The sequence below is a fragment of the Simochromis diagramma genome, unplaced genomic scaffold, assembly GCF_900408965.1.
Source record: "Simochromis diagramma unplaced genomic scaffold, fSimDia1.1 OVJJ01000596.1, whole genome shotgun sequence".
NCBI classification, from domain to species: domain Eukaryota; kingdom Metazoa; phylum Chordata; class Actinopteri; order Cichliformes; family Cichlidae; genus Simochromis; species Simochromis diagramma.
Window position 1 is genome coordinate 4,000,129 of NW_024387245.1, and position 14,128 is coordinate 4,014,256.

General features: G+C 40.2%; 1 protein-coding gene across 22 annotated transcripts in view; it reads left to right on the plus strand.

Annotated features, from left to right (window-relative positions):
• LOC120714602 (formin-binding protein 1 homolog) overlaps window positions 1-12,320 on the plus strand; it is a 53,475-nt gene extending 41,155 nt beyond the window's left edge. For 8 of the 22 annotated variants that reach the window (XM_040000906.1, XM_040000905.1, XM_040000899.1 and 5 more), the window contains 7 exons: window positions 1,714-1,728; window positions 2,036-2,071; window positions 4,469-4,578; window positions 4,665-4,797; window positions 5,215-5,336; window positions 5,450-5,619; window positions 6,841-8,273. In XM_040000906.1, coding sequence (XP_039856840.1) covers window positions 1,714-1,728; window positions 2,036-2,071; window positions 4,469-4,578; window positions 4,665-4,797; window positions 5,215-5,336; window positions 5,450-5,619; window positions 6,841-7,019 — 765 coding nt within the window. In that variant the 3' untranslated portion in view covers window positions 7,020-8,273. Of the gene's footprint in view, window positions 1-1,713; window positions 1,729-2,035; window positions 2,072-4,468; window positions 4,579-4,664; window positions 4,798-5,214; window positions 5,337-5,449; window positions 5,620-6,840; window positions 8,274-9,724 lie in introns of those variants that run through there. The other 14 variants (XM_040000898.1, XM_040000907.1, XM_040000912.1 and 11 more) reach the window with 9 other exon arrangements.
• Window positions 12,321-14,128: the final 1,808 nt, after the last annotated feature.

The following is a 14,128-nucleotide window of genomic DNA, read 5'->3' on the forward strand; positions in this document are numbered from 1 at the left end:
CCCAGAATTTACCCCTCTGGGGCTTTCTTTGTGCTGGTGTGCCATAGTGCAGCAGTGTTATCTGTCTGTAATATAACTGTTGATCTGTGTCTGTCTCAAGAACAAATCTAAAACGCTCTTTACGGAAAGCTGCAGCTTTTAAGTGGTCCCATGATAAATCACACATAAACTTAGCAATAAAACAAACAGTTAGAGACATAAATGTAAAAATGAACAGCAGTTATTGACTCAAGCTGCTAATTTATAGGAAACCCACTGTAAACAAAACCGAAAGCAACCGACAGCAGAAAAGAAGTTATGCTGCTCGTCAGGTAGTGCTGAGAAATCCTGAAAGCCAGGCTGATGAGTGCAAACAGTTTTGTTCAAAGGAAAACAAGTCCTCAATGCAATGATGAATGCAAAAGTCGAAGCTAGCTTTAAAGGGTAATTTTCACATTTTTTTCTGGCCTGTTGTTAGAAAGGGAGCATAAAATTGGAGTATAATGTGTCGTACAGAAGCAGACCAGCTTAGACTTTTTAGCTAATTATTCTATAAACATTTTAATTTCACAAAAACATCAAACATAGCTTTTATTTAGATTGTGAGAAAGAATATATAAGGATCTTTTGGACCTTGATTCTTTCACTTCAGTTTTTATCAACTTTCAGTCAAAAATTTCTCTTTTTCATTTCCGGATACAAAGTCCATATATGACCCACCGGTGACAGAAGCAAAGGCCTGTGTCTTTGCCTGCACTTCTACAAAAGCAGTTTTTATACATGTGAAGGTGTGTGTGTGTGTGTGTGGGGGGGGACATAGCAATGACCATAAAAGGCCATTCACAGGTGGATGACTTGATTAGTGGATCTAAGTGAGTAGAGCTCCTCGGTGCACCAGCATGTGACCTTTTAACAGGATTACAAGTCATCTGCTCTGGCTCTACCAACCAGTTGTTGTTAACCTGCTCTGTTCTTTGTATTCAGAACCATATCCTCTCCAAAGTCCCTCGCCAAATTCTATCGCTGTTTTACTTTTTGGCTTTCACTGAGCCACTTGAGTTTGCAAAATTTAGAGACCCGTCTATTTCTAAGCTGTTCTTCACGAGTGTGAATATTTGGTTTCTGAAAGCATCTCTCCAGTTTGTCTGTGTACAGTATCTGCCTCCATGTCAACATATGGACCTGCTAATGTGGTAACATGCTTTTGGCGCCCTCTGCTGTGCCCTGTGTGTCATTGTGTAGGCAGCAGAGCGGGATCAAGAAGTAAAGGGTACATTGTCCTCTGTCGTCGTTGTCACTCTCCCTCTACTTCTTAATTTGCATCTGTCTTCCCTTAATTTTTCTCAGTGACTTCATGCTTTTGCAGTAGGTTGGCCTGTTAGCCAACTTTTTTTCCCATTTCTCATGAATTCATCATGTTAGAAATGTTAAACTTCACCACATGAAAAAAAAGAGCGGGGTCTTAGTAGCTAAAATCGTTTCTGATAGAGCTTTTTTTGTAATTACACAGCTAGTATATAAATCAGATTCTTGAAGTTTTAACTACTTTACCCTCTTTTCCTTTTATGGTGAAGTCTGGCAGAGTAAAACATTATTATAAAAATCACGGAAACTATTTTTGTTGAAAGGAAAATAAAACAAATGGCCGTAATATTCTCCTCATGTTGACTTTTATCTGTTGTCTGTTTCTCTCTCCTGCTCTTCGCCATTTTTCTCTCTTCTCCCCCCATGAAGCTTTCTCTCAAGCTGGTAAGCATGACCGTATAACTGCACGACCGTAGCGGCATGACCATAGCACGCATGTCACGTCGTCCCAGTAACACAGTCTTAATAACGTTCTGTACGCTGATATGTTTTTGGTGTGCTCTTTTTTTTCTCATTTTATTTGTTTTGGATCTAATTTAATTATTAATTAAGTTTTGCTGTAACACAACAATGGACCTGAGACTCACGTCGCTGTCTCATTTTTGTGTTATGTTTGTTTGTTTGTTTTTATGTTGTGATTGTGTTCCCGTTTTGTCTCTCCCAAAATGTGTCTGTGGTCTCTGTGATGCAGATCACACTCAATTCCCACGTCCGGAATCTCATTGAGGTGATCAGATTTACTCTGTGTTTTATTCGTCTGTCCCTTAGTCTGTCTCGTAGTCCTTCTTGTCTCAGCTGATTGTATGTCCCTGTAACATATACTAATTGCCGATCTGTAGAAAGTGAGCTCCTGTCCTTACACTGCATGCCACTTCGGTTCCATTTATTGATTTATTGATATTTTTGTGTGTGGTTTGTAAATCTAACACTAGCGAGGATTTCCTCAAAACATAAGGATTAGTGAAATTGTTTAATACTTTTGGGAATCCTTTTCATATTTTGAAACATTCACTTTATGGTGTGTTAAGGGATAATAGTGATACACACTGGAAGTACTGGGAAACAGCTGTCCTGGCTTTATGCAGAAAAACCTAAAAGTTCTCTAATAGTACTTTATCTGTTTTACCTGTTTAAATATGTAAAAAAAACAAACCAAAATGGACTAATTAAGTATTGGCAATAAGACGAGAAACTCATATCTGTTTTTAGGGCTAACTGGTATATCCCAGTTGGAGAAATGGCCTGCCTGCTTTGCCTGTGACTCGCCTTTAGTATCAAAGCGGATCAGAGAGAATCTCTTTGTGTTTCCGGCAAACAAAACTAAAAAGCTTTAAGTGGATAATTAAGCAAAATTCATTTTCAAAAATCCACATGAGTCTGAGTCGTGTCTCTCCATGTTGCTTTGTAAGTTGCTTTGCACAGGGGGGAGTGTTGATGGGATGGTGCATAGCTTCAAAGAAGAAGTAGCTGATGTAACATAACATCAGAGTATCGCCCTTCATGCAAGGCAGAAAGGAGGAGATCTTCCCCTCTGGACAGCCGTTTCCCTGTCCTTCCAGTCTTTATGTTAAGCATATTTGTACAGACATGAGTTTCTTTTCTGAAAAGAAAGTCAACAAGTGCATTTTCGCAAATTTTAAACAGTTTAAATTTTTTTTTTTTTAAATGTTGACATTTTACAGCATATGCTTGGTTTGTTTTTGTACGTCAGTGCCTGAGTCAAATAAGACTGATCAGTTTGAACCTTTTCTAACAGTCCATCAACTTTATTGACTACAACATCAAGTTACTAAATGCCTGCATATAGTTTTAGTTTGTTTATTGATTAAATTTAATCACGTAGAATAAATTTACATTTAGATCGTAGTGCCTCACTAGTCTGAGGATACGTGGATACGTAAACACTAATGAGTCATTTCTGTACTGTGATGTTTCACTGATACGAGAGCATGACATGCCTGCATGCTGACTGACAGATCTTTGTTGTGTTGCATGCCTTTAAGTGTTGCATGCTGATACGGGGAGAAGGGGTAAGGTTGCCGTGGTAACTATCTGGCTCATGTGATGTGAATCCTGACCTCCAGGCTGTAGATCCAGCATTTATTTCCTGTGGTGCCACTGTGACCCATCTCAATGAGATCCAATCACAGGCCTTGACCTCTTCAGTCCACACAGTTCAAAGATTTTCTGCCGATATGTCACTATTTTCGTTCTTTTTTTCCAGCTAATCATAAACTCACTGAACCACAATGCTGCCCCAAATGGAGTAACAATATAAAACAAAGGCCTCATTGCATCTTATTGCGAAATCCTATCATTAAAACCTGTGGATAGTCAATTGTTTTTAAACAACAATAGTAGCTTGAACGCAGTGTATATATATATATATATATATATAGGGTCCAAAAAATTAAACCATGTATCAAGTAAGCTGTACTGCAGTACCAACATTTCTGAGTTATTCCAAGACTTACAGAAGCAGCTAGTTAATTACCTTATCCTTACTGATCAATTTATTTATTAGTTTTGATGCTTTGTTTACAGATGTTTACAGAAAGACTGAGAGGCAGCGGAGCAGCATGACTCATTCTATTCAGTATTACAGTCTCAGCAGGAAACATGACTCCTGTCAAGCCAACCTCTTGCAGCTCATATAACCTTCATTTTAAGAAAGAGCCGTTCCTGTCAGAGAACAGATCCATTAGCTAGCTGACCCTGAAACACTATATGCAATGAAAGGATGTGGCCAAAACTTTATTACATTTCCGTTGCATTTACAGAGCTCTAAATTAGGTGTGGCGACTGAATAGGTGAAAGGCCTCAAGTCTACAGAGCTAAACATCCTAAATATCACAGAGTGTGTTAGAGAGCGGCTGCAGTATCTCCTTCAGTGATTCAGTTAAAGCCTAACAGGAGCTCCATTTATTTACCCTGATACCCATTTATCCCTGAGTCTTGTTTCACAGGGTTAAAAAAAATAAAATAGAAAAAACCCCCAAAAACAGAGAGAGATACTGCACCTATCAAAAACTGATTCCTGCTAAGGCACAAAAAGGATTACTGAAGTTGGTTATTTTCTTTGAGTTTTTAAAAAAGTTTCCATGGTGTGATTTTTTTTTTTCAGGGTTCTGTACCGGAGGACTTCAGTCACCTGCCGCCAGAGCAGAGGAGGAAGAAGCTGCAGGGCAAGATCGATGAGCTGAGTAAAGACATACAAAAAGAAATGGACCAGAGGTATTCAGAGGGGTTTTAATCTAGCATTATAAATCTTTCCATTCTGTTCTGAAGCCTCAAAGACTTACAAATACTTGCTCTTCCAGAGATGCTTTGACTAAGATGAAAGACGTGTATATAAAGAACCCTCAGATGGGAGACCCGGCCAGTGTGGACCCCCGGCTAACAGAAATAGGTCAAAACATTGAGAAGCTCCAGTCTGAAGTACAGAAATTTGAGGTAAGTTCAGTGTCTGTCTGAGCCCCTATTCCTTTTTGAGTGTTAATGTTGGCAAGGCTGTGTTGTTTGGTTTATCTGAAACAGTAAATAATGAGGAGCTCAGACACACATCTCCAGCTGGGGTAATTCCAAAGAAGACTGTCGCTTATCCATATTAGGAGAAGATGCAAGGCAGCTGCAGGGATTGGCTGCATGTTCCATGTTCTCTGTGCAGAGAGAGAAGTCCCAGAACAATGGCCTGGTTTAACCGTGTAAATAATTGGGGGAATGCAAGGATGAGGTGTTCGTTCTGTGCTAGGTCCTTGCCGAATGTAAAGTTATCATAGATAAAAAGAATTCCTCAAGTTGTCATTCGTCCAAGTTGTCATGTAATAAAAATGAAAAGCTAGAGCCAAATAATGATTGCGCGTGTTTCAGGGCTGGTTAGCAGAGGTGGAGGAGAGGATGCCGTCTAAGAGTGATTCACACCGGAAAAGCGGACTTTATGAGACCCAGAATAGCACAACAGTGAGCAACAACTGTGCACAGGACAGAGAGAGGTATGGTATACTTTGGCAAAAAGCAGCTACAGAACCCAGAGTTTGTAACACACATGACTTTTTGGGAAGAAATCGATGTGTGTTTTCACAGTATATTTACTGTGTGTGTGTTGGCCCCTGAGCAGCCCGGATGGCAGCTACACAGAGGAGCAGAATTCAGAGGTTCAGGTCAAAGCCCAACCCATCCCCACCCCAACCACCACGACGGAGTTCGATGACGAGTTTGATGATGAGGAGGTACTGCCTACCATCGGCACCTGCAAAGCCTTGTATCCCTTCGAAGGTAACTGCAGCTACATTGGTTTAAAATAAAAACGGTCAATGTAAGTATGAAGCCTGCTCGTTGGCTGGTGGCTGCTGCTGAGGTCCCGTTATTTCTGGAAATAAGCTGAACCTGAGTCTGATGGAAAATGGGTGGAGGAGTTTGTTTCCTCTGAATGAGGAGGAGGAGTAGGGATGTGATCTTTGTGTTCAAATGTGTGGAGGAGTATGAATAAAAATACACTCATTTCTCAGTTGCACTATTTCAAAATCAAATTTGGAAAATTATTCAAAGCTGCTAAACATAAAGCTCAGTGCATATAAAGAGGCGGTAAAGATCTATCTTACTTTAGCTGCAGCGATTGCTGGGTTAACGGTGAAATTGTGGTTCATTGTATAGGTTAAACTAGTTTTTCAGTTGTGTAAGACCTTTGATGAGTCATAATCATGAATATTAGAATAGCAGTAATAAAGTAATTCTGTAATACTGCAGTCATTCAGTCATTCTGGAGGGTTTTTCTTTCAGCAAGGCTACATAACCAAATGCTACCCGCCCTACTGGCAACAAGAAATGAGAGAAAAGTACCAGGAATAACCCCAGTCCCTACTGTTGCAGATTACAGTCACGTAAATGAATTACAGTTACACATATTTCCAGAGAGCTCACCGCCCTGTATACCTTGTGTTTTGGCATAAAACCTTCATACTCATACATTTGTTCAAAAGTAAAAAAGGAGTGTACTCTCAAAAAAGCAATTTGATTACAGATAAGGTTTCCACGTAATTGTGTTACGCAAGTGCAGCGTAAAAGATTAAACTTACTGGAATCTGGTCTATTGAGATCTACTTGAGCAAAGCACAACATTTAACAAAGCAGCAAAGTTTAACGTTTTAAGTTTTACACTGAGTAACACTTTCCTAACTAATGTATCCATAAATGTTTACTTTTCAGAAATAGATTAAATTTAGAATTTCTGTTAAAATGGGTGGATCACATGAAGCACTACTAATTGTTAAAACTACCTGTGCTTATTCATATATGTTGACTCAGGACATGTTAAAGTGCCTGTGGAGTTTCTACAAGTAGTCTCTGACTATATCCCTGCTGTACAGCATCTGGTTTTGCTTCCTCTTTTCTTGCATCTCTGATTTTCAAAGTGCGCTACTAATCAACATGGTTCCTATTAATATACAAAGCCAGCGTTCTTATCTTCTGTTGGTTTGCGGCTGTTCTCTCCTGCAGGTCACAATGAGGGCACCATCTCCGTGGCTGAGGGTGAGCTGTTGTACGTCATAGAAGAAGACAAAGGAGATGGCTGGACACGCGTGCGGAGGAACGAGGATGAGGAGGGATACGTGCCCACATCCTACGTTGAAGTGTTTTTGGAAACGAATGCCAAAGGTGCTATGACATACATTTAACTCAGCAAGTTCTTGCTATGACAGTTTTTGTTACTCTGTATTCCATTCACGTGCTGAACGAGTGGGGCAAGTTACAGAGATTATAGATGCTAGTTCAGACACACACACACACACACAGATACTTCACGCTGCTCCACAAAGAAGGAGCAATCGGATTTGTCCATTGTGCCTCATAACAGTTGGAAAAGTTGTTTCTGGTAGCGTGAGCTGTGCCAATCAGATATGATGTCTAAGAAGTGTTTGAGGTGAAGCCTGTTGTTATCTCATCTCTTATTCACGGCAGTGCCACCTAGTGGTCATTGAAAATAAAACATGGCACACTCAAAGCTCATGATTGCGCAAATCAGCACCTAACAGTGATCACCTGTATATTTGAGACATTCAGTATTTGATTTTCTTTTAGGTTTTAAAATGTTGAATAACAATATTCTACTCAAATAAAAACACTGTTAATTAAGACTTTGAGCCAGAACTGTGGCCAAAGCTGAATCTGTGTGGTGATAAATCAGCTGAGTGAATGTAAGCACCATGTGAAGAGGCAGTGACCATCAACTCAAAGTTACATTTTTAGACATTATTGTGTTTTGGTCACTTGACGTACCTAAAAAGAAAGAATGCTCAATGTGCAATCAAGCAAATGTAATTTAAATCAGCTGTACAGTATGAAGACATATCAAGAGATATTTTTGTAGGTTAAACTAGATTAAAAATCATGCTGCTGCCTCTCAAGTGTTGCATGCTCTAGATAAATTACAGTGTTGTTACAACAAGAACAAGTTATTTTCCCCTGTAAGGGGTCATTTTTTAAAATATTGTCCAGTTTAATAACATTAATAGCCGCCTTATAATGTTTCCTTTTTCTAAATTCACCTTTTGATAATGACAGTGTTGGGCTGTTCTGGTCCTTTTTTGCAGGCCAGTGGTAAAAGAATAAAGGACTGAAGTATTAGCTGAAGTAAACTATGTATGGTGAGGCTGAGCTGGGATATGGAGCTGGTCATGACTCTAAAGCTTTGTGGTTTGTTTGCATCGGTCTCTGAAGTGTTTACACTAAAAGCATGGTGTGTGTAGCCTCTAGGTCGTTTCACTGCTCTGTTACTCTTTTCCAAGATCAGGGCTCTTTCAAAAATCATACCAGAGCCTTTGTTTAACTCTCACTCTTTTAAAGACACAACTCACCTCAAAATAGAATTTACACATTTTCCCTCTGGCCTCTAGTGCTATTTTCTTACTGTGCAACTACATCCACTAACTGTAAAAACCATGCAGCTAGCTAACATTAGCAGAGGGGGGCACCATTGATGTAAATGGTAAATGGCCTGTATTTGTATAGCGCTTTACCCCACATTCAGTCATCCACCCATTCACACACTGGTGATGGCAAGCTACATTGTAGCTACAGCCACAGCCGCACTGACAGAGGCGAGGCTGCCAGTCACTGGCGCCACCATGCCCTCTGACCACCACCAGTAGGGTGAAGTGTCTTGCCTAAAAACACAACGACCGAGACTGTCCGAGCTCGAACCGGCAACCTTCCGATTACAAGACGAACTACTAACTCCTGAGCCACGATCGTACATGCTGTCACTCTGCTATGAATGCCCAGTGAGACAGTTTAGGTAAACAGGTTTTACATAAATCTGCTCGCACCAAAACAGTCTAGATCAGGGATGACAAAAGCATTTCACACTGTGGACCACATATAGCTGCATACCCATTCTACTCCCCTTTCTGTAAGTGTAAAAAAAGTCAAATTACACATTTAAACTTTGAGATATCTTAATATAATTTTTTAAAATAAGGTGCAATTTCAACGGGACATCTCAGTTTTTTGTACATAATAAAGAAAAGCTGCTGTAGTAAATGACAGAAATCTGTTAGAATGACTCTTTGGGCTTAAATGGTAAGAAACAAATTACAGAAAAAGTTTTAGGTGTAGCACATTGGCTGCCCTGTAATTAATAGCATTTTTCTTTTGTTAATTCACAGAAAATACCTTTTTTTTTCTTACTGCATACACATTTAAAAAAAAAAACCCCAAAACGTTTCTGTCATTTCATTTTTTTTTCTATAACCTAATTACTTTAGTGTAGTGTGAATAGTTATAGGCTGTTTTTTATCATTAAAGATTAAGCTGGAAAACTTATAAAAAAATTTCCAAAGCTGTCCAGTGGGCCTGGTTAGGAGTCTTTGCCAGGCCGATTCTGGACCCTTGGTCTTATGTTTGACACCACAGATCTAAAAATAGTACTACAGGCCAGATATAGTATGATTTGGGGAGTTGGAGGGTCCCTTGTATCAGTTTTGAAGATTTGTTACAGCCATAGCATGGCCGTATGTGCGAGGTGTAACTCTACATCAGGTTTAACACACAGAAATTGTGAAATTTGGTGTGTGCTGTGGCGTTTGTGGGAGTTTTATCGTAACAGGATTACAGCGTGTTGTGATAGTACAGCCATTTCATTCTAACATGCATTCAAGCCCAGTGGTTTTAGTTAAACAGATGCATGTTTGTGTTAATTCAGGTCGTACAACACACGTCTTTCTTGGAGATACAGTAGTAGTACCAGTTTAATGTAGTCTCATATTTAATGCAATGACCTCCTCTCCATATCTGAATATATGGGTTGGTCTTCACTTCTTTTTAAAGCTAACTCTTCTTTTTGTTATTTTTTGTTGTTTGTATTTTCGTTTTTGAATTACAGATTCCTAAAAGTGTGAGGCTGGCTGAGGAATGGCAGGGCAAGCAGCCTCGGAGAAACCACCACGTTCCTCACATGCTCACAGAGTCAGAGAGAAAGATGACCTGAGTCTAAAAGAGAGAGAGAGACGGCCGATTAGAACGCATCTGAATTTTCCAAACAAACAAACAAAAAGCAAAAGTTTAGACAGAACACATCGAAAATTTAGTGCTCATAACTTCTCCATTTTTAACCCCCATTCAGCAGTCACAGCCGCAGTACACAAACGGCTTTATGTTGTTTGCAGCAACGCTTTGCTTTTTAATGTAACTAACTGCTCGCACCATGTGCGGTCATGACTGAGGCTGCTGGCTTCCCTGGCTCTGCCACTTCTCTTTTTTTCCTTCCCTTTGCCCTGTGACACACAAACACACACACATACATGGAGGAGGGTGTGGTCAGAGACAGGACGGAGACCGACAGGAGCGGACGGACAGAAGAAGCAGGTGGATGAAACGCTCGCTCGCTCACTGACTCGAGACAGAATCATCCCAGCTTCATCTGACGCCACAAGATGCTCATACTCACGCCTTCCACTTAAATCAGCTCTGTATTTGCAGGTTTCACTTAACTGGAATCAGAAGAACTGAAGGTGCTAATCATCTGTCTTTGTGTTCTGTGCTTCTCATGTACGTTCGTTTGATCTCAGTGGTCGTTGGTCTTTTGTGTCACAGTTTCCACTTTCCTCCTCACCAAGATCACTTCCACATATCCAGGACCAGCTGAAGGGGCAGAACTCTAGATGATGGTGTCATCCACCATCCATACCATCCAGCCATTTCTTGTTCTGTCACTGGTGCCTGTTCCTCTCTCTGACCACACCCCACCCCCTTCCTCACCTCCACAGCCCTTCCCCCCCTCCCTCAGGCTATGGCGGCTCAGGCTAGCTCCCTTGGCTGCTTTAAGCCTTTTTTTGTTTTGTTTTTTCTTTTGCAACAGCTCGGGGGGCGGGGGTCCTTCAGCATTGTGGTGTGCTGCATGCTTGCCCTGTCTTCCTCCTCGCCCCTGTGCTGGCGGGTTGGAGGAGGCGGTGGGGGTGTTAAGCCTGCTTACGCCCCTTCCCTCCAGCCTTTAAGTTCAGTTAACCCTCATTGCCTAGTCATACTGTTTGAATTAACCTGAATGCTATTGTTTGGGTTTGGTGCCTGTGGGTCTTTTTTCTTCTTCTGTTTTTTAAATTACGTACATGTTTTTTCAGTCATCTGTTCAGAAAGCATGTTTCCCTGTTTTTAACAGAAAGTAAGTGATCTCAAATTTGTGTAGTTTAATCACAAAAAAGGACGATAGGAACCCAAAGTGTCATTATGTTTTTTGTTTTTTTCTTTTTTCCTGAATGATCTCATGCATAGATAGGTCAAGGTTTTGTTTTTTTGTAAGTACAGTACGTATGAGAAGTGTTAGTTTGCTATGTTTTGATCAGAGCGTCTAATGCAAGTTGTTAGTTTAAAGTTAATCACCTTGTGGAAGTGGCTCCACTTGGTCCAAGCAGCACCCAAAAATGAAACCTATGAAGATATGAGTTACACCCGATGTTTGTAACAAGCTCCACCTACTGTCTACTGTATATGAAAATATACTGTGATCGTTTTCCTGTGAGTTTTTGACTGAAATGTGACAACACGCCGATCATCACCCGTTTTGGGCCTTAACCAGGTTTCACTGAGAGGAGGAACGATGCTGACGTTCGCTGTGGTATGGTGAGGAGACGAAGATGTGATTATCTCGAGGGGGCAAATTTCTAATCATGAAACTGTCAGGGTAGAGAAATGATGTCCACTGATTCCCCCTGCTCAATGGCACATAATGCACGTGATTTTTAACATTTTTGTTTCATATATGACGAGTGAAGATTCTCTTTTTCTTCCTTTTTTTCTCTCTTCTTTTTTTAAAGCTGGAATGATATGTTGTTGCTTATTGTACCTGAATGGGACTAAAATCCCTTAACTGCAAACATGAGTAACCGTTACATTGTTTTTATGTTTTGGATGAAGCCATCGTATATTTGTCTAATGCAGAATTTTATGAACACTCCCCGTGTGGAGGAATGATGGACGTACTGATCATTTGGACTGCCGATGTAAGGAATGATCAAATCCCTGCTGAATCAAATACCACGTTTACTTTCGCCCCTCTCATCGCTTCACACATCACGGTGATCAAACAATGTCTGGCAAATGATATGATTAAATCCGATGAGGCAGCAGTAGCTTTAGGGCAGGCTTTGCTCTGACACGAGACCACCACAAACCTTTTCTGTCGATGCCCCAGAATAACCTGCGTGTACAGTGGAAATGGCGTGATGGAATTAGAGAAAATATATATGAGTATATAAATAAAGTTTAAAAAGGAAAACATCTATTTTAACTATGGAGAGTCTTACCATTACTTTATCTGCTTTGCAAAGTAAGACTTCTTTTCCTTTGTAAGGTCTACCAGATGGTGTGTTTTTGCACTTTTTCGTTTGTGTTCCATTCGGTAGGCCATGCTTGTGTTTTGGAGCACTGAATACTTTGTATTGTGTTTACTGTGCCAATTAAATATGCCTGGAGAGTAAACGTTGTATTGTCTGCTTGTTTTTCTTCTCTCGATGAGCCACAAAAGTCACATCAATCACCATTAACTGCATCAGCAACTTAAACCATAAAACACAATGTGAATGGAGACAGATAAAGTGTGATGGCAGGGCTTTATGATTTAATTACTCTTAACACAGACCACTTGTAACACACTTTGTTTTATAGCTAAAGATTCTTTTTGTCATTTTTATACTCGTGTTTTAATAATTTAGCCCATTAAAATTATGCAAGGATAAAAAAATGACAAAAGCATTACAAGTTGTGAGGGCAAAGAATGACTTGCTCATATTTCTTCTTTGTTGGAACAACAATCCAAATGTGAAACCAGTTAACTGACTTTTTCTTACTCCGCTTTTCACCATACAAATGTGGATAATTTATTATATTATTAGTCATTAGTCATTTTAATGAATACATCAACCATTCCTATCATTAAAGGCACAACATTTGGATTTAGTCATCTACTATCAGAAAAGGCAACACTACCTTTTACAAGTCTCTTTTACAGCAGTGGTGTACCCAAAGCTACTCATGCCCCCCAGAGGTCTGTCAGCTTTAAACCCTTTCATCCACCCCTCCTCTCATGTTCACATGTGTTCAACAAACGCTGAACTCATTTTTCAGTCTGGTCTCTGGACTACTTTCAGTTTACCATTTACTACAGTCAGACATTGCTGGTTAGCAAGCTGCCATTAATTTGTGACTTTAGTTGCGCTCAAACAGTTCTTTATGTTTATTGACGACAGCTGTTTACCCGTGATTACTGATGGTAATCCACACTTCACATAAAGCTAATATTTCAAGACGGCTATAGCCATGTCATTCACGTCTTTAGTAAAATATTCCATATTTCTATTCATAATTTCAACAATTTTTGCTGTTTATTTGTTTAGCTTCGCAAGCAATTTTAATGCTAACACAGATTTGCTTACCTGTAGTGGTAGCAGCAGTTTTTACAACTCATACATGGCTTTAACATGCAGCATTTGGCCCTATATCCGACCCCACTGTGCAGTGGTCCACTGGGCAACGTGTAGCCCGGTTTGGAATCTGTGTGCTAATATGTACAACTGTAACATAGCCTGAGCACACTTGCATTGTTAAGCCCCCCGCCCCCATGCCACACTACACTGTGGTTACACAAAGCTTTGTATATCAAAAACTTTCCTTTTTAGCTCCAGATGCAGTCCCACATCTCGTCCAGCAGAGGGTAGTCGTGCTCCATTCTCAGCTATGGTAATGTCACTTGAATGGTTGGGAGTGTTACACTTTTTATTGCCTCATTTTTCCAGCAACAGTGCTGGAAAAAAAAGGAAGTATTTTTCAGGGATGGAGCTGAAAAATAAAACGCAGATGGTTCTTGAATTATGTTTAGTGCTCACTGGACAGACCTCAGTTTGGATCATGTTGCGTTTACTTAACTCTCTCTCTCTGTCTCGTAGCATTTTATGTCCAGTGTACTTTTTTAAAAAGGTGTTCTTACTAACTGTACTGTTATTGGATTGCATCTGGCAGTCAGACACTGGCAGTAGTCACATATATTGATTCTGGACCACTAAGCTGCAGCCTGATAAATCCCAGCTGCCCCACAGTATGCAGGTGCATGCTGTGTAGCAGATGCAGCACTCACTTCCTCCACCACACTTCACCACACTTTCAAAAAGCCTCATTGGCTTTTGCTCCCTAGAACTCCCCAGTAGCCTGAAAGGGCTAAAGAAAATTAATTGCTTCAGTGGATCCTACAGGGCAAGGAAGTTTGTGTCGTCAACACGATTCAGAGCTTCTTCCACTT